At 38.2% G+C, this 19,187-nt stretch overlaps 1 protein-coding gene, 1 long non-coding RNA gene and 1 pseudogene across 5 annotated transcripts; 2 read left to right on the forward strand and 1 right to left on the reverse strand.

Annotated features, from left to right (window-relative positions):
- The first annotated feature begins 3,732 nt into the window (after window positions 1-3,732).
- Window positions 3,733-8,225, forward strand: LOC113683380 (methyltransferase-like protein 27). 4 transcript variants are annotated; one of them, XM_089186611.1, is made up of 5 exons: window positions 3,733-3,761; window positions 4,295-4,362; window positions 6,067-6,220; window positions 6,779-7,157; window positions 7,854-8,225. In XM_089186611.1, the coding sequence occupies exons 3-5, from the start codon at window positions 6,113-6,115 to the stop codon at window positions 8,045-8,047; spliced, it is 681 nt and encodes a 226-aa protein (XP_089042737.1). In that variant the 5' UTR covers window positions 3,733-3,761; window positions 4,295-4,362; window positions 6,067-6,112; the 3' UTR covers window positions 8,048-8,225. The 4 variants fall into 4 exon arrangements, with proteins under 4 accessions (XP_089042737.1, XP_089042736.1, XP_089042738.1 ...); XM_089186610.1 differs by having other exon boundaries at window positions 6,082-6,220; XM_089186612.1 differs by lacking the exon at window positions 4,295-4,362.
- A 1,130-nt stretch (window positions 8,226-9,355) lies between these two features.
- On the reverse strand, window positions 9,356-12,062 carry LOC149037942 (uncharacterized). Its single transcript, XR_016180854.1, has 2 exons — window positions 10,896-12,062; window positions 9,356-10,218 (listed from the first exon to the last, which is right to left on the reverse strand). It is a non-coding gene; the product is annotated as an uncharacterized LOC149037942 (long non-coding RNA).
- Window positions 12,063-13,616: 1,554 nt separating this feature from the next.
- LOC113683372 (uncharacterized) lies at window positions 13,617-15,197 on the forward strand (annotated as a pseudogene).
- The last annotated feature ends 3,990 nt before the right edge of the window (window positions 15,198-19,187 follow it).

The raw sequence follows: 19,187 nt of genomic DNA on the forward strand, positions 1-19,187 counted from the left end.
ATCATTTTCATGTTTTAAAGTTATGATTTCACTCAAAGCCGCGTGTTTTTGTTTCGTTTTAAGTTTATATGTGGTTAGTGAAATAATGTAATATAGTTCGGCTTTCACGAACTAACTTTCCCTTTTTATCTTGATAAGAACTTTCAAAAACATCTCATTTGCATCAGTTTGGACTAAAAAAAATTTGATGAGCGTTTCTGTACGAAATATCTCAGACTCATGTCAATGTAAATCGCGGTCTGTCTTGATTTGACGTTCAGCAAGGTGTATTGCAAATGTTTTGTATACTTATGCAAGCTGTTTGCTCGGAAATTTTTTAATGGGCGCATATATTTTTTTTGTGGTATAGTTTTCCTTCTTCATAACTAGTACTGGAAATAATTAAATTCTGTCGTCCATGACATAAATTCATAACTTTATCAATTTATTCATGGTAAGCTTAAGTAAGGAACCTTTACCTAACTCCGCTTGTTCACAATTCAAAGCCTTCTTACGAGGCTCCTTTATTAAAAAAAAATAAAAATAAAATAAAAAAAGACATCTTAATATTACTGATGAAGAGGAGAAACTTGAAAAGCCGAAAGAAAGTCTTTTCCACTCTTGTCATATATTTTTGCAAAGAAGGTAACAGGTAACTATCAAATTCATGTATCTGATAGAAAAACAGACAAAATTAACTGACGAAAAGAACATGCACATGATCTTCGCAGTAATGAACATTACTTGAGCAGTGATGAAAAAAAGTGTTGAAAGACAAAAGTGGCATCTGGCAAGAATTTTCACTATAGGTGATTTTTGACTCATTTGAACGTGAAAATAAATGGAAATAATATATTAGTATAAGCCATTCAATAAAAATTATAGTAAGCCAGTGGATCATTTCTTATTCCTTTTGGCGGTCTTATCTTACAGGTATTACTTAGCACGATCGACTCCTCTTTTTCTTAGAGGTGTCTTAAGGTGTAGACAGGTAGTGTTTTTCATCTTCCGCACTGAATTTATGATCAGGTAATTTATATGAATAGCACGTAGCTCTTTTAAGGGCGGTGCCTTGGGTACGCCCTTTCTTCTCCGAATTTTCTGTTTATTCTGTCGTTATGTGACAGTCTTCGAGGATTATTTTCTCTCAGGATATCTCCTCAACTGCGATTTTAATTCTGTCAGTAAGTTTATTATAATTTTTTTATTAGCAATCTTGATTTTGTTTCGCCCGAACTTGACCGTAAGACTAAGAAATTTAAGGTAGAAAGTCATTTTGTAAAGCGTAAACATCGCAAAGGTACCTACTTAGTATGCGAACACTCCGCTCTGCGTAGCTTAGCGTGATTCGCTGGTTAAGTGTAAATAATTTGGACCCAACACATTAACCATCTCCCAGTTGGCTTGTTAGCTCAGTTGATAGAGTGCTGCACCGGTATCGCAGAGGTCATGGATTCAAATCCCGTACAGGCCTGAAGGCGAGGCGAGGATCTCTTAATTTCATCTCTTCACCGCAGTGCAAATATATGAATTTCATATATCTAAAAGCATGACGAAGGTTAGAGATTGACAGCTCAGTAAGCGTCACCTTTATAAGCGGTGACCCACACTTTTCTTTGTTAGACCAGAGCTAGTCGCCGTTGTATTAACTTACGTAATAAAAGAGGGAATAGAAGAAATAGCCAACTGAACGACGAGTGTTAGGAAACTACTTCTAAGGGCCTGTTTGCATGGAGGTGGGGGACCCCAGGTAGGTGAGGTAACCCACCTAAGTGGGGTAACCCGCCTGTCCATATAATTTCTTATTTTATTTTGATCATGTTTACATGATAGGTGGGGTGACCCGCCATGGCGGGTTGCCCGATCTGCCAGGTTGGGTAACCCTGTCAGCCGGGGTGACAATTTGTCTTGTAAACGTGTCAAGGTGGGGTAACCCGCCCAGCCGGGGTCGCGGTTCAGGGCAAAAAGCTCAAAAGCGAAACATGACTGTATGTTTTAAAACTTTGTACATTTCCTAGCCGTTTCATGGCAGAAATCATCAGAAACCGCAACGAATACACAAGGAGTGTAAAATGTTCACATTTCGGAATATTTAGCATTGTAAATCGAACATATTTGGTTTCTCAAACTATTCCGTATAACGTATTAAGTCAAAGGTTTCACGCGAAACCAAACACCGCGTAACACAACGCGTGACGCTTTCACGAATAAATACATATGTGTACGAGAATTAATCTTTCGTCCTTTTCGAGATGTGAGCTTGGGACGCCTCTGCTCAAACTCCTTAATTGCAAGTGCAACAACAACCTCAAGAAACCTCACCCCAGCACCTCGGGGTTGTAAGATTGCATGTAAACGCGTTTTATTTTTTTCGACCACGGCTAGGCGGGTTACCTCACCTACCTGGAGTCCCCCACCTCCATGCAAACAGGCCCTAACACAAAGCCAGAAAAAAAAATTCAGGCCTGCACGGATGTTGAACCCAAGACCTCTGCGATACCAGTGCGGTGCTTTATCAATTGCAACAAAAAGCCAAGTGTATGAGAGCTGGTTATTTTGTTGGTTCATTTATTCATCATCACCTTACGGATTTATTACGAACCAACAAAACGACCAGCTCCCAGTTGGCTTGTTAGCCCAGTTGGTAGATTATGCACGGCAACTTTTGGTCTTTGGAGCAACTTTTTGCATATCTGGCAACCTCAAGCAATTTTTGCCTTTCTGATAAGTTTTTGAGCAACATTTGGGTTTAGAGCACATACCATGCACGCGGATTAAGTCAACGATTTCATAAAAACTTCGATCTATGCAAATTTCTTGAATGTTTCGTAAGCCCTTTACCAAATAGTAGTGCAGATAATCGGCAAGAATGACGCACAAGATAGCTATCAGTGTTAATTTACCTCACATGGATGGTTAGAAGCCGTCTTCATTTGCGAGCAAATCTTTAAAGCTAGGTTTATCATTGCGAAGAAAAAAAATGTAGCTTTAATGAACTTTTATTTAAAAATGTCAAGAAATTTAGAGAGCAACTTTTTGGATTTTTGGCAATTTTTGTTAGCGACTTTTTGGCATTCTCGTGAGCAACTTTTCAGCAATGCACAGTTGGGACAGACCTCGTTGGTAAAGCACTGCACCAGTTCTGGATGCAACTCCTGTACAGGTCTGAATTTTTCCTTTCAGGTTTTCCTTTAACTTCTGCGAAAGCAATATTCGCATTTGTAAAGTTCGCTCTCAAATTATTTTCATTTATATTAATTCGCATCTCACATACACGATTTTCATATATTCAGTCAAAACTGAAAAAAAAAAAATCACATTCACCGGGAAAAAAAAAGAAGAAAAGAATTAATTACCAGGTGTCTTCAATGCTCGGAATCGATCCTGAATGTTCACATATCGAATGCTCCACTTAACACAAGATATTGGACCTACCGTGACGCTCGCGGTATGTGCCAATGAGATGTAGTTTTATTACTCCTTGTCACGTCACGCAATAGTTGTCAACCAGAAAGATCTCAAATTTGCATTTTTATGTTTACAAGCTCTGTTGCGCATTTGGTATTTACGATTACGATTCAAATGCACCTACGTGATATATTTTATTTTGCTTAACTGCAGACATAAGTGATAGAAAAGAGGCGAAGAGACCTCTTACAGTTTAGAGTTTCACAACACTCGATTGCACAACCTCAGCGGACTTGTGATCTGCGCAGAAATTTTCTCGCCAGTGGTTTCACTTTTCTCCGTGTCTCAGTCGCAGACGGTCGTTACTTCAATAGGTAAGTGCTATGTAATTTTTCATCATAAAAGTTTTCTCATCTGTATCTTGTGGGTTAGAGGATTTTATGGAAAGCATTTTGCATTGCAAAATAATTGCCATGTTCTTTGAACTTGGCGAGCCCCGAGAAAATTTGACCTGAATTGTCGTTCTGGTCTTCACTAAAGTGATCATTTAGGCTTTGTAGAGTACGATTTAGCTTTCGATCGATGTGACAAATCTCAGACTATTTTTCCATATTGTAATCATTGTTATTTGAATGAACATCCTAGATACGTGGATCGATACAAAACAGTAATAATAGAGACGTGCGTATAAAGTTGTGCACAGAACTCAACTTTCGGTTTCGCAATGATCTTGAACCAGTGGGCCTTTCTTTTTACATTTTCGTTATTGCTCGATGATTCTTTTTTATCCAAACCATGAAATTTTGTTATAACCCGATAGAAATCTCATGGCGAACATTTACAGTGACGCGAAGTTTATTTAAAGCGCGTCAAACAAAGTGTTTGAAATAACGTTCCGTTTCATCAGATTTTGAGAAGGCAGTCTTTCCTGTTCTTATCATCGACTCCATCTAAAGTTATTGGAATAGGATACAGGTAAATAGTCATAGCAAAAAAGAAAAGTCTTCGTCGGTCAAGGTTGAACATATGTAGCGCGTGCTGGCTTTCCTGTTAGTCAGTACGGGCGGAATAGCTTTGCTTTTTGCAGGGTAGGCCATTGCTGTATTAACATTCCCTATGGTAATCAGAGAACCCATTGTACCCTTCAATTGTTTTAGTCTTTGTTTGTTTTACGCTTTTTTTTTTTTTTTTGGTGTTCATTAACCAATATTCTAGGTATTGTGGAGGAAATTTTTTTATAAGTTTTTTTTCTTGTCACATGAAGTGATCAATTAAAGCATAACAGGGCGTTTTTATCGCGTTTGACCCCTAGTCTGTGGTCCTGTATTTTGCGATCACCCCGCCCTTGCCCGCGGAGTAGTCGTACAGCACGGTGGTGCAAATCGCTCCGTTTGCCAAAGAAGGGCTGCGTCTGCCTCAGAAGCAACTTGAGAGTTAATTTACGGTAAATGTGAGATGAAATTACGGAAATTTGATTGATGACCGCTTGAATAAAGGGGCCGTGTTCAAGACATTTGACTGTATTTTCTTGCATACACGAATGGAACCATGTCGTGGTCGGTTAAAAATTTTACTTGATCTGCTTTCCATTTTGATCTACTCTATGAGCTGTATTTGTGCAATATTGAATCATAGTTGTCTATTTTCTCATCTTGCTTGGCTGAAAGTTTGCTGTCACCCCTTGCGTTAATTTTGTCGGTAACAAAACACTGCGTGACCAGTTCTTTCAAAGAGAGAGCAGAATGTTTTTGTTTCCCTCTAATTGTAGTCTGCGGACATTCTCCCTATTTTCTGCGCAAAATTTATTAGGAAGCTTTCAGAACGGTCAAATGTTGAGTACTATGGGTGAATGAATTGATTAAGCGTGCGAGTAAGCCCTCATTATTAGTATCTATGAGGTGTTAAACAATCGGTGGGTAGTCTGCAAGGGGTCTAAACTTGAATATGACTCCCGGCAAACCTTTCTCTCAGCTTCTTCTCCTCCTCCGTCTCAAATCTTACCGCTAGCGGAGAAAAGCGTGTCCTGCATCGCAAATAATGTTAAGGAAGTGAAAAACTGCCGACCTTCTTCATAGTTTGATGCTAATTTTTGACGCCTGCCTTATCACACCGCTTCTCTAGAGGTGTCTTTCTCTCGTTTGTGGTTCGATCTAGCTTTTCACCTTTTTAGGCTTTAGATTTCACGCGTAGTATCGCGTGATTTTTGATGTAGACAAACCCCGAAAGTTCAGACATCGATTCTAGCTCGCAGCACATGTATCCAAACTTCGGCTTTGGAAATTTTTCGTAAATAACTTCCCACCTTCAAGCGGATTTATCTGACAATCTACGCACTAAACACCCTGAAAATACCTTATCAGATACATCACTGTATGCAGAACTAATTCGATTATTCCATGCTGCAACGCTTCCTGTAACATTCTTCTTATCTGCTTCAACGGCCGCGAAATGACAACTTGCTCTTAATAAACGATCAAATAAATGACAAAAGAAAGATGTCAATTTTGAGCGAAGACACGCTTCTTGAAAGTGGGACGTTATTTAAGAAAAATTTCCAAAGCCGAAGTTTGGACACATGCTGCGAGCTCGACTCAATGTCCGAACTTTCGGGGTTTGTTTACATCAAAAATCACGTGATACTACACGTGAAATCTAAAGCCCAAAAGATGAATTTGGTAGCTTAACTGTTTGTAGATATTGAGCTGAACAAATCGACGTCTGAACGATGACAGCTGATGTTAAATATCCCAAGCGTTTCTTGGATTTAACCATAGACTCGCCAGTGGAGGACTCGAAACTCGCGTATGACGAAATGGCTCAGGTCTGGGAAAAGGTAACCGCTATAAATTCATGGTTTGTTTGGTAGTATCCTGCACAGCTGATGCGAAGATAACGATTTGGCATCAAATATCCAAGTTTGGCCTTCCATTAGGCTAACGTAGACGGGGGGGGTAGGTACTCAGACACTTAACGGTACTTTGGAAGGGGGTTGCTGTTAAAGTCTACAAACGTCGTCGTTGAAATGATGAACCGGCTGTTCTTCTTAAATATATAACTTTCAAGGGACCAATCAGTATTTATCGGCGGAGAGGGGAAGGGACGTATAGAGGAACGTAGCGGGGGGGGGGGGGGTTTCAATCGTCGCCAACAGAGCCTAATCAGGGGGTATCGGGTAAATTTTACCATACTAGCCCTGGTTGTTCAAAGGATGGAGAAATTTAACCACTGGATGAGAGCTTATCCGGTGTATAAGACGGCTATCCAGTGGATAATTATCCAACGAATAACAAGTTATCCATCCTTTAAACAAACGGGGCCTGGTCCCAAATGTCGCCTATGCGGAAAACCAGTAATCCCTTGACTGTCATTTTGTATCTTTTTGCCTTCGCAGATTAGCGATAACACTGGTTACAAAGGGCATATTCTGTGCGTGGAGGCGTTCGATCGAACCATGGAAAATAAAGAGGTTTATCCAAACCCAGGGAAAGACATAAGAATCCTCGATGCCGGAGCGGGTACGGGAGGAATTGGTGAGATGCTGAAAGCTCGAGGTTATACCAATGTTGACGCATTGGACATCTCGCAAGAAATGCTGAATATTGCGGCAGCCAGGAACATTTACAAGAAACTCATCTGTGCTCCTCTGAAGGACACGCACATGGAAGAGATTGAAACCGCTGAATATGATACTGTGCTGTGTGCAGGCACCATCGTATATGGGCAAGTGAAACCTGGGGCAATCGAACAGTGTGCAAGATTTGTAAAACCTGGTATGATAGCATTTAGAAAAAAAGGTTTTTAAGTTTAATTTAATACATATTGATTGAATATGCTATGACGAGGATAACGACCACAGCTTTACGTATTGAAGTTTGTAAACTCTCACGAGACACCCTTAGCGCACTTGACAGAAGCCCTTTACCCCCAAGACTCTGTCGGTATACCGTCGGGATATCCTCGGGAAACCCTCAAAACACTTTCGGGTCATCCCCGAGACCAACACAGGTGTCCCCATTTTTCCCGTTATTAAAGGTAATTTTCACATAACCTTGTGATAATTTTCAGTTCGGGGATTTTTGTTTGTGTTGTTGAATGGCTACGGCAACTGTTATACGGTGAACAGACAACTAGTAAAATAATTTTTAAGTGAAAAAAATATTGTTAGCGCACCGCGCGGAACTCTGGGAGTGAGGAGTACTCCCAGAGTTGTGCGGGGCGCGCGATCATCAACTTTTATTTGGCTGATTTTTTTTCGACTTGCACGACGGACTTCGAAAAGAAGGGACTGCTCGTAGCCTACACAGCGAAGCAAAGGTTTTGCAAATACAACATGTATTGCGTTGCTTGTCTTTTGTTTCTTAACTTAATGAAATCAGTAAAGTACGAGTACTTTCGAATCATGAGGCGAATAAATTCCCCCAGGGGACAAGGGAAGGTACTATAACTTCGGTTTTCTGCTCTTTCAGGAGGTCTGTTTATTTTCTCCATCCGCGTGGATTCCTTCGATCCAGTGGGTTTGGGTTTCAGTGAAAAATGCCAAGAGCTGGAGAAAAATGGCAAATGGAGTCTGGTGTTAAAAGAGAAACGCGAGTTGCATGCTACGCCCAACGAGGAGCGACTTCGGTACTGCTACCTCATCGCTTACAAGATACTTAAATGAAATGCAAAAATTATCTGGAGAGAAGGAACTAACACCATATATCACTTAGATTAATATTCTAGTTTATTGCAGGACATCCAGACTACTACTGGCCTCCTGACTTAGGTCCTTTTGTGATTTGTGCCCCATTTTCGACCTCTTGACCAGAAACTAAAAGGTATTAAAAAGAGGAACTAAATGTTTTTGTATTCTGTTGCGATGTGAGGCGAACGCTATCTCCACCACGCAATCCCCGCTTTCCCAGTTTTTGTTGTCATGACCATAGAGAATATTTTTAGAGTAGTATGGATACTGATCTTGGTGTGACAAGTCACACGTCACAAGATTGTTAGCGTGCTAGCCTGCGAGATTCGGACCGGAAAGCGAACGTGTGCAAGATGTCTGGTAAAAGAATCGTGGTAAACCCCTCGCAGACCTCCACTAGGCTCGCCGGCCTTACTTGCGTGGACTTCACGAGAACCGAGCGCGTTATTAGTGCAGCAATGCCAGAGGGAGCCCTTAAACAGGCCCTGACCCTGACCCTGACCCTAACCCAAATAATTAGTCGAGTGACCGACTATAGGTTTACCCTCGGGTCTCCACAAAGCTTAGTCACGTGCAATGGGGAATACCGCAGACACGTAATAGAGGCTCAACTTTCTTTCCACCATGTCGAACATGGCGGATTTGTCGAATATCTTACCGAATGGTGTCATCTTTTCTAGGCTCAAGCATACAGACTCACACGCCGTTCGCGGTAGACCCGCTCTAAAAGATGGCTTGTGTAATGAGCGTACATTTCGAAACGGGTCTTTCCGCGAACTCAAAATAGCAAAAGAATCAAATGATTTAGCGAAGGTCTCACTAGAATCAAACCAGAAATCAAATGAGTTATCAGTGAACAGAAAATGTGGACAGAGTGACTGAAGAACATTTGCTGATAAAGACAAGGTGCCTTGTTATCAAACCCTAGGAAACGACGACAAAGATGCCATGCTGGACTTTCGTCAGAGTGAGGATAACCGTAATTTTTATATTTATGTGACCTCTATCGTGATTATTAAGCTTACATTCGTTATGTTTTTGCTCAAACAGAGTACATTATCAGCTGTTATTTTTCCATTTGTTCCATTAGTTTTGTCGCTTTTGTGCGTATATTATATTCGCATATTGTTGAGCAGGAATCTTTGGTACCAAACGAAGTGGTGTCAAATGAATGTGATGTATTGGACAATTTAGCGCCATGTATAGAACAAAAGTGTGGCGAATCAGCGTTGTGTATACAACAAAATGATGTTGTAAAAGAAATAAATTTGCAAAAGAATTCAGGTCTCGTTATGCGATGTTTGTTAATCGTTGTAGTATTAACAATGGTGATTACCGTGTGCGAAGACGATTCGATCTTGAGCCAAGCAGAATACCTGTAAAAAAAACTAGAACAGTTCTCACGTAAAAACAAACAAATAAAGAAGTTAGTGTGCAGGCGAATTCTTAAAAACATTCCTGTCTCGTCAAAATTACACAAAATTACTCTTCATTTACTCCGACAATAGAATGTATCGGTGTCAGTATCTATCATACTGATAATAGGAGTTAAGATATTTGACTCTCATGCAAGAGACGAATATGGTAGAAGCCATCCCTCAGGTACATGTGTACTATTAGAGGTACCATCTATTCAGGGCTTAGTACAGTATTTCCAGACTATACACTCCCTCAGTGACAATTATGAACTTAGAGGAGTGCAGATTGGTACATTTGAAGTAACTAGAGTGAACAATTTGAAAGAAGAACACAACTGCTCTTGCAAACAATAATCTGCTGTGGGGCTTTGTGCCACTGAGGCTCAGTGGCAAAGTCTTGTAGTTATTGGAATTCCAGAACCCTTTGTTGCATGGCTGACCAAGGAAATAAATTATATCGTTACATGCGCATCAACAGGTGTCGAAAAATGGCAGATTTATACACGAGTCTTGATATTTGTGGAGTTGAGATATCAGTTCAACTTAAAGCTCAAAGCTATGGGATGTCATCCGCTAGTTTAAACAATACAAAAAACAAGTTGGAAAACTTAATTTTCAACAACTTCAACAAATTGTGGCTTGCAAGTTACTGCATTACTTGTATTTTTCAACAAACAGTCAGAGCAAAGTACATGTTTTCCTTATTGACCTGTGAAGATACTTGTGAACCTGCAATACAACAAATAAAAATAAGTGGTATATCACCATTAGTACAAGCTATTTCTAACAATGTTACAAAGAAACTTAAAACAGATATTGTTCACTATGAAATGCAATTTTTTTGTCTTCCACATCTAACATGGACCTTCATCAAATCAAACACATCATGGAAAAGCACAGACAAAAATGTAATTATGACAACATGGAACCTTTTCCAAAAAAGAAAAGACTGAAACAGATAAGTTCTTAAAAAAAAATCCAATACAAAGTTAGACTGCAGCACAAGAGTGAGACAATCCCAACTATTGATGTCTGCATTAAAGAATTCAAAGAGAAAATCAGAGAAGGTCCTTATTATGTATGCTGTGTATGCAATATAGTACTGTTTAAGAAATCAGTTTAAAACTTCTTAAGTACTAAATACTCCAATCAAAACTATTTTAGTATTCAGACATCATTTGATGGTAAGGAGTGTATTTGTAACACATGTAACTCAAAAGTTAAACAAAGTAAAGTTCCTTGTCAAGCTATGATAAACAACATGTATGTTGATTATACACCAGTAGAGCTTGCCTCTCTTGAAAAACTAGAGCAGATACTAATAGCTTAGAGAATATTATTTGAAGAGATTATTGTTATGCCCAAAGGTCAACAGAGGAAAGTAAAAGGCGCAATTTGTAATGTACCGGTTGAATGTGATCAGACAAGTAGTCTTTTGCCACACCCTCCTAAGAGATCTGGTATAATCCTGTTAAAACTCAAAAGAAAGTTACAATTCAGAGGTCATGTATACCTTCAAGCAGTAAGGCTTCACTTTGTCTTACAAGCCTTGCAATGGCTTAAGGCAAATAATATATTGTATAAAGACATACAAATTGATGTAAATAATATTGTTACAAATCTGACTGTACCACATGAGACAGATAATTCTAGAAGACACTAAAGATTCAATACCAGTAAACCAGGAAAAATCTTCATTCCAAACTCAAATTAATTACTTAAATGACTCAAATGATAATAATGAAGAAATTGAAGACTCTTTAAATGAGTATAGAATGCCAATCAATCAAACAAGCATAGAATGCCAATCAATCAAACAAGCATAGAATGCCAATCAATCAAACATGCTTGCAATCCATTATCCCTAACTATCCTGTGATGGTAGATAATACTAATGAACAGTCATCAGGAAATGAAATTTATAGCATTGCACCAGGAGAGAACAAACATCCGTTTCATTCATGACTGATAAACAATGTGAGGAAATAGCTTTCCCAGTGTTGTTTCCTAAGGGAAGATATGGGTACACAGCTGAATGTAAAATTATGTTATCACCAGTAAAGTACTTTTATGCATGACTCCTACATTATAGTGGAAAATTTGCTAGAAACCCAGAGTATCTTTTCTTTGCACAATTCATAATTGAGCAGAAAAAAGTTTCAGACAGTATCAATATTGCATCAAAAAAGGTTCATGATCATTCTGTCACTGCTGCTCAATTAAGATCCAATCCACAAGGCTTACAAAATCTAATTTTTCAAGACCAAGCTTATTTTTGAGACAAATTCCAGGTACTCCATCTTACTGGCAAAGATTTATGTATGAGGTAGTTGCTATGGTGAAACAACTTGGTATTCCAACATGGTTTATGATGCTATCATGTGTTGATCTTAGATGGCCAGAACTATTCAAATCATTGCTAAAATGCAAGGGAGAAAGAGGACAAATGAGGAACTTGATGCATTGAAAGTTACAATGAAAGGTGCCAAATGCTGAATACAAATCCTGTTATAGTTGCTAAGCACTTCCAATATAGAGCAGAGACATTTTTCAATGAAGTGTTACTTAGCAAAGCAAATTTGATTGGCAAAATAGTTTATTATGCATTATGTATAGAATTTCAGATGAGAGTTTCTCCCCATTTACATGCATTAATCTGGACTTCAGACTGTCCTTACTTGACTGATGACAACAAGCAGGCCTATATAGACTACATAGATCAACATGTACAAGCCTACATGCCAAGTAAGGAAGATGATCCTGAATTACACAATTTGGTGAAAACATATCAAAAGCATACCCATTCCAGATCCTGTAGAAAATATAAAAACATTCAGTGTAGATTCAATTTTGGTCAGTTTTTCACAAATACAACAATAGTAGCAGAACCACTGTCTGATGACCTGGATGAAGCAATTAAATCTGACTTGCAAGACAAGCACAAGGAAACTCTGTCTTTAGTTAAACAACAAATAAATGCTGTTTTAAATCCCAGCAAGCCTAACTATGATTCCACATTAACTGAAGACAACATTTTTAATTTAGCAGGCATCAATAAGGAAGCATATTACTCTGCTCTTTCTATTTCACCTGATTCTAACTATGAACTACATCTTAAATGACCAGAAGACAGCTGTTTTATAAACAACTACTTTATTGCTGGCATAAAAGGATTTGCTGCAAATGTTGATCTGCAACCTGTATTTAATCATTACAGGTGTATAACAGATATATGTTCTTACTTTACCAAGGATGAAACTGAATGTTCACAGGTAATCATAAATGCTGTAAAAGAAGCAAAAGCTGCAAACATAAGCTGAGATGGACTGAGAAAAATTGGGGCTGCCTTTCTCTCGCTGTATGCCTGAATTATGGTTGAGAAAGATTTTTCCAGCAACAGTATTTGTTAGTACAGATTTACCAGATAAAAGACTGATAGTAACAAAGTCACAACAGGATCTTGAAGAGCTTGATGATGAGAGTACAGACATCTTTAAATACAACATTACTGAAAGGTATACAATGAGACCTTTGAATATTCCAGCAGTCAATGACCTTTGTTTAGCAGAGTTTGTTACATATTATTACTAAGAGTATTGAAAAGAAAACACAAGGAACCTGAACTGTATTTCTGTCATTTATTAATGCTTTATTATCCTTGGAGACATGAAGGAACTCTTCTTGATAGTGATGACAGTTATGTATCTAAATTTTATGAGACCAATGTTAAAAATATTGTAGAACACAACAGAGAAATGTTTGAACCAGATGCAGAAGCAGTAACAGAAGCACTAGAATGGCTAAGAAACAATCAAAATGACATAATCCACTCGTGTGATTCCTTTGGTGATCAGGAAAATGAAGACATTCAATTGGAGCCTCAAGATGAATCATTAGAGGAGTCAATCAATACACAACAACCATCACATCTAGGAAGAAGTTCACCCACTGAACAACATGGTCAAACTGGAATGAATATCAGTGCACCATCAACCAGCTGAAATATTAGATGATCAACTGAGGTAATCTATCAGATCCTTAAATGAAAAACAACACCAAGCATATGACATATAGTCCTGTCATGGTGCAGGGACAAAATAAAAAATTTGAACTGCATGAAACCTAAAAAAGTTGAACCAATTTATCTATTTATTACTGGAAGTGGTGGTGCAGGAAAAAGTCACCTTATTAAGACAATCTATCACACTGTGATCAAAACATTTAGTTATGATGGTATGAATCCTGAGAATCCTACAGTTTTACTATCAGTACCTACTGGAGTAGCTGCCGTTAACATTAATGGAACAACAATAAATACTGTTTTAGCAATCCCTAAGAATACAGGTGATACACTGCCTGCCATGTCAGATCAAAAAAGAACACAAATGAGACTATCATTATCAGAATTAAAGCTACTAGTAGTATACACTGCCTGCCATGTCAGATCAAAAAAGAACACAAATGAGACTATCATTATCAGAATTAAAGCTACTAGTAGTAGATGAAATATCTATGGTGTCAGATACTGCTTTACATCATATTCACCAGAGATTAAAAGAAATATTTGCTACCTCTGATTCTCAATTATTTGCTGGTTTAAGTGTAATAATTGCTCTTGGTGATTTATATCAACTACCACCAATACAAAGAAAACCTGTTTTTGAAGACTACAATAATGATGCTTTAAACCTTTACCACCCTTGGCATGTCTTTAAGATGATTGAGCTTACAGAGATTATGAGACAAAAAGATGACCAGCCATTTATTGAACAATTAAATAGATTCAGAACTGGTTCACAGACCAATGAAGATATTCAGTGCATTCAATCTAGGTCAACAAGTCCATTGGATGATAACTACCCAAAAGATTCTTTATACATATATGGGCTGAGAATAATCCTGTTACACAGCATAACAATGCAAAACTAAAGCAAATACAAAGACCATTATTTCAACTGACAGCCATTAATCAACATCCAGCCAATATTTGAAAACAAGATATTGATAGAGTACTAGCAACAGGAAGATCAGAGACAGGTGGACTTGATCATAACATCTTTGTCAGAGAAACAGCCAGAGTTATGTTAACCACTAATATTGACATAGCAGACAGGCTTATTCATGGTACAATTATCAAAATTGATATGAATAAGAACACAAAAAAACCATCAATAATATATATTAAATTTGATGACAGTTTGGCTGGAAAGGCCTTAATTGACAAATGCAATAATACCTTTGCTAAACAAAACAGATTGGTACCCATTGAACTGATCCTAGAAAGATTCAAGATAAGACCTGGTAAGCCATCATTGCCAGAAATACAGCGAATGCAGTTCCCTATTACACTAGCATGGGCTTGCACTGTATATAAGGTACAAGGACTAACATTACACAAAATTGTTATAAGTTCTGAACTTGTGAAACAAAGATTTTTTAACTATGGACAAGTTTATGTAGCAATAAGTCGATCTACTAGCTTACAAGGCATTCATATACTTGGACAGATAGAACATAGACATTTATGAACAAACCTTAAAGTACATGAAGAATATGGGAGATTAAGAAGTATTTGGAGCCTCCTGTACAAATAGCATTTGACAGACAAATGTCTATAACTCTTCTTAATGTCAGATCTCTCAAAAAACATAGTCTTTATATTAAATTTCATTTCAGTATCTTTAATAGTGATCTAATAGCTCTGACAGAGACACTGCTTCTACCTCAGACAAATGACAATGATATTAAAGATCATTTAGAACCATTTGCCATATAGAGACAAGACCACATTTCAGACAGGTTCTGTAGTTTAGCAGTATGTATAAAGAATCATATTCATATTAATGAATATAAATATTTCCCTTGCATAAATGCTGTTAAGTATGTTTTTATAAATAATGTACATCAATAACGTATTACGCTTCTGCTTTTGTATAGAAAAAACAGTTCCAGTATCGCATAGTATGTGGAACGTCTCAGATACATTACGCCTCAATAGCTTACATGACCTATAACTTTTCATTTGGACACAGCTACTGAACTAAAAATAACATAAACTTCAAATATTCAGTAAGAGCTTCCAACCTTTTGTACTCCATGACTCGATGATATAACTTTTGTCATGAGATAGGTTATTTTACAGTAATACAGGGCAATTTTTACCAAGGATGTTATCAACTTGAAGATACCAACAATCATTGTTACACAGGTAATAAAGCAAAAAACAAAGACATTTCCAGTTGATTACGTGAGCACTAGAAAATTACAATACGTACTAACTGGACTTTATCAGTAATTAAATCAGTTAACGTTAAATTAGGAAAACAAACATACGTACCTTTGAAACAACTTTCATCCATGAATTCAAACAAACTCCAGGCATCCAGAAATTTTCGTTACCAGGCCGTGCCGGGCCGGGCTGGGCCGAGTCCGAAGGGATCCGAAGAAAGTAAACCACTCAGAGCTTACACGGGCGTTGTCCGAAGAGTCCTAATATAACATCTCACTTGCCCGCTCCGTACGCAGTTGCATCTTCAAGCCTTTGGAATTAGAGTAGCTACCGAAATATCGGATAACGTTAAAGTGTCTCGAAAAAAAGGTATTCCTCTTTCATACTGAAATTCCTTAATGTTACGTGGGTTAATAAAGGATTTTTATAATTGTTGTTGTTATTCCTGAAAAATATAATCACCGATAACAAAGCAATACTTAATTTCTTTAGATGTTAACTCTTACAAAAGAAACGTGCCTATACGTACACCTGCGTCAAGCGCCCCGTCAACTTCAAGATCAACTGAGCCATCATCAGGCGCCCCGTCAACTTCAAGAGCAACTGAGTCATCATTGTGCAACACAACAGTGCCAACACCAAATTCAACTTCTTTCCCGAAGAAAATCTCAACCCAGCTACACAAAGATCCAACCATTATCGGTTATCTCCACAATGTCAGCCCAGTGAAAAAAAGTGCAAAAGGATCTGATTACTTCTCATTTACAGTCCAAGAGAAGGAAAAGAAAATAAAAGGATTGTACTTTTCACAGAGAAAACATAAAGCCAATGTGGAAACCAAAGCCGAAGGTGGCACACCATTCACACTAACCAAATTTACCTACCACGCAACAGAAGAAAATGTAATTTGGGTGAACGCAGCTACGCAAATCAACCATGCCTTGGAAGCGAACGTTGATTTTCCTTGTGACACCGATAACAACAAAACACCAGTGGTCACCACAACAGATCTTGAGGATACAGCTATTTCAATTTACGTTGTCGGATCAAAGCCTCAAGCCTACAAGACAAGACCAAAGGGGAATATGGGATCTTAATGAATAATTATCAGCAAAATTAACAATGCTTCGTCCATACAGCGAAGATCTCCGATGGCGAGCCATTTGGATGAAAGAAATGTTGGGGTTTCAAGTGGATGAGGTTGCAGCTGCTTTATGGATGTCACCAAGAACTATCGTACCCTTGAAGCTTTGATCCGACAACGTAAATTGAAATAGCTGTATTCGAGTTTACCAAAGTGTCACAGTTCGTGGTATGGTTCCTTTTGGAGATCGAGGAGTGGAGCCTGTCCCTACTAAAACCGATCTAATTAAAAGGGAAGGATCCTTTTTGGACGAATTTGGAAATATTCCAATCACATTGTGGAACAAATCAAACGCGCGAAAGACGAACTCAAAACAAACGAGATAACCTGTGACAACATCCAAAGCGTACACATAATGGTGTTTTATAACTGCGTAACTTGTTCCAAGAAGGTCCAATTTCAGCAAAATTCTCCAATGCTCAGGTGTATGAACTGCAACTCACGATTTCTCATCAAGAATTCTACGAAACTACGACAGCACGTATTTCGGCCAAAGAAGGTGACCAAACCACTCGGTATTCATTGTTCACTTCCACACTGGAAGGTATTATTGAAAAGTACAACAAAGATAACAATGAAGCAGATATTACAGAAGAAATAGATGAAGACAAGCCATGTGAAGTTATTTTGACAACAAAAGGTATGAAATTGCGCGTCAGTAGCACAAACACTGTACTCGGCATTGCTTTTGCTTGACTTCTTTGTAGTAAACAGGAGTTCTGCACCATTGTATTTTTGAGTATTCTTTAGCAGACATTGACATGAGACATTGATACGTTTATTTTGGCCATGTTTGTTTCATCAGACTTTAAATCTACCAACTTCAATTTAGAAGTCATTGTTCCCACACGTTAACTCGTTTACCGTTGAGTTAATTTTCATTGTAGTAAACAGGAGGTTTTCTAGGAGTGTTTCACTATTGTCTTTTGCAGTATCCTCTTTCAAACATTGATATGAGACATTGATACGTTTATTTTAGCCTTTTTTACCGTTTTATTAGACTTTAAATCTAAACAATCCAAATTTTGTTCATGAAAGCCCCCGTTCTCTGACACGCCTTAAATAACCCAGAGAATGTCAACCAGTGAGAAGACACTGTTCCCACGCGTTCACCGTTGAGTTTATTTTCCCGAGATGTCAAACCACATTGACAGTATTTCTAACATGTTTCTGTTACCATACCGAAATGTCACATTTCTAAACGTTGTTCCAGCTATTAAGTAATATAATAAATATAATAATCATATTTTACTTGTTGAAAATAAAAGGTGAAAAATTACTTAAACTTGCTTATCTTTTTATATCTCATTCTAACCATAGTGTAACAATATACTTTAAAAGCAAAAACACCAGCCCTTACAAACTGTCATTCCAATGACTTGACAGATTGTGAACTATTACATGAAACCTCATCTTAGCCTGAATCAGTCACTGTGACCCCAATCCTCCCAAACACACAGATGATGTCTCAAATCAAATTGAAAACGATTACCGCGGCTTTCACTTTCATCTATACGTCAGTTTAATTAAGCACTTTTTTCACGATGAAATATACTTCTCTGCATGGCTATCTTTAAAACAGAGAACGGGGAATCGGAGAATAGGTGGAATAGGGGAATAGGGGAATAGGGGAATAGGGGAATAGGGGAATAGGGGAATAGGGGAATAGGGGAATAGGAGAATAGGGGAATAGGGGAATAGGGGAATAGGAGAATAGGGGAATAGGAGAATAGGGGAATAGGGGAATAGGGGAATAGGGGAATAGGAGAATAGGGGAATAGGAGAATAGGGGAATAGGAGAATAGGGGAATAGGAGAATAGGGGAATAGGAGAATAGGAGAATAGGAGAATAGGGGAATAGGGGAATGGGGAATGGAGAATGAGAAATCTTTAAAATAAGGAATCTTTAAAAGCGGGAAACTTTAAAAAGGGGAATCTTTCAAAGCTGGAATCTTTAAAATGGAGAATCTTAAAAAGCGGGAATCTTTAAAACGGGAAATCTTTAAAAGCTGGTTCAGTACCTCTTGGGCTGTTCAGCCTCAAAAGATCCACAGCAGCAGCCTCTGTGATACCCGTCAGGGTATTGCACCAAAAATATGTGACAGTGTGTTGTTGTAGAATTGGTGCCTCTCAGGGGTGAAAAAAAATTTACGCCACGCCCACAAACCAGGACCATGATACCTCTGTATTTCTCTTAGAACCACTGCGCACCGTGAATGGTCAACACTTGTAACAGCGCGTCTACCTGTAACCCGACTTACGATCTTAGATCCTCTTGTTAATAGTTAAACTGTATGTTCTTTTTCAAACTCCAAAAGCCACACT

The sequence above is a fragment of the Pocillopora damicornis genome, chromosome 11, assembly GCF_964200805.1.
Source record: "Pocillopora damicornis chromosome 11, jaPocDami1.2, whole genome shotgun sequence".
In the NCBI taxonomy this organism is placed as follows: Eukaryota; Metazoa; Cnidaria; class Anthozoa; order Scleractinia; family Pocilloporidae; genus Pocillopora; species Pocillopora damicornis.

What these genes read in the sequence shown, in the direction of transcription:
- LOC113683380 (XM_089186611.1), top strand. Translation starts at nt 6,113, where the DNA reads ATGACAGCTGATGTTAAATATCCCAAGCGTTTCTTGGATTTAACCATA. An exon ending in TGGCTCAGGTCTGGGAAAAG is followed by an intron (nt 6,221 to 6,778) that starts GTAACCGCTATA and finishes TTGCCTTCGCAG; the next exon opens with ATTAGCGATAACACTGGTTA. An exon ending in TGCAAGATTTGTAAAACCTG is followed by an intron (nt 7,158 to 7,853) that starts GTATGATAGCAT and finishes CTGCTCTTTCAG; the next exon opens with GAGGTCTGTTTATTTTCTCC.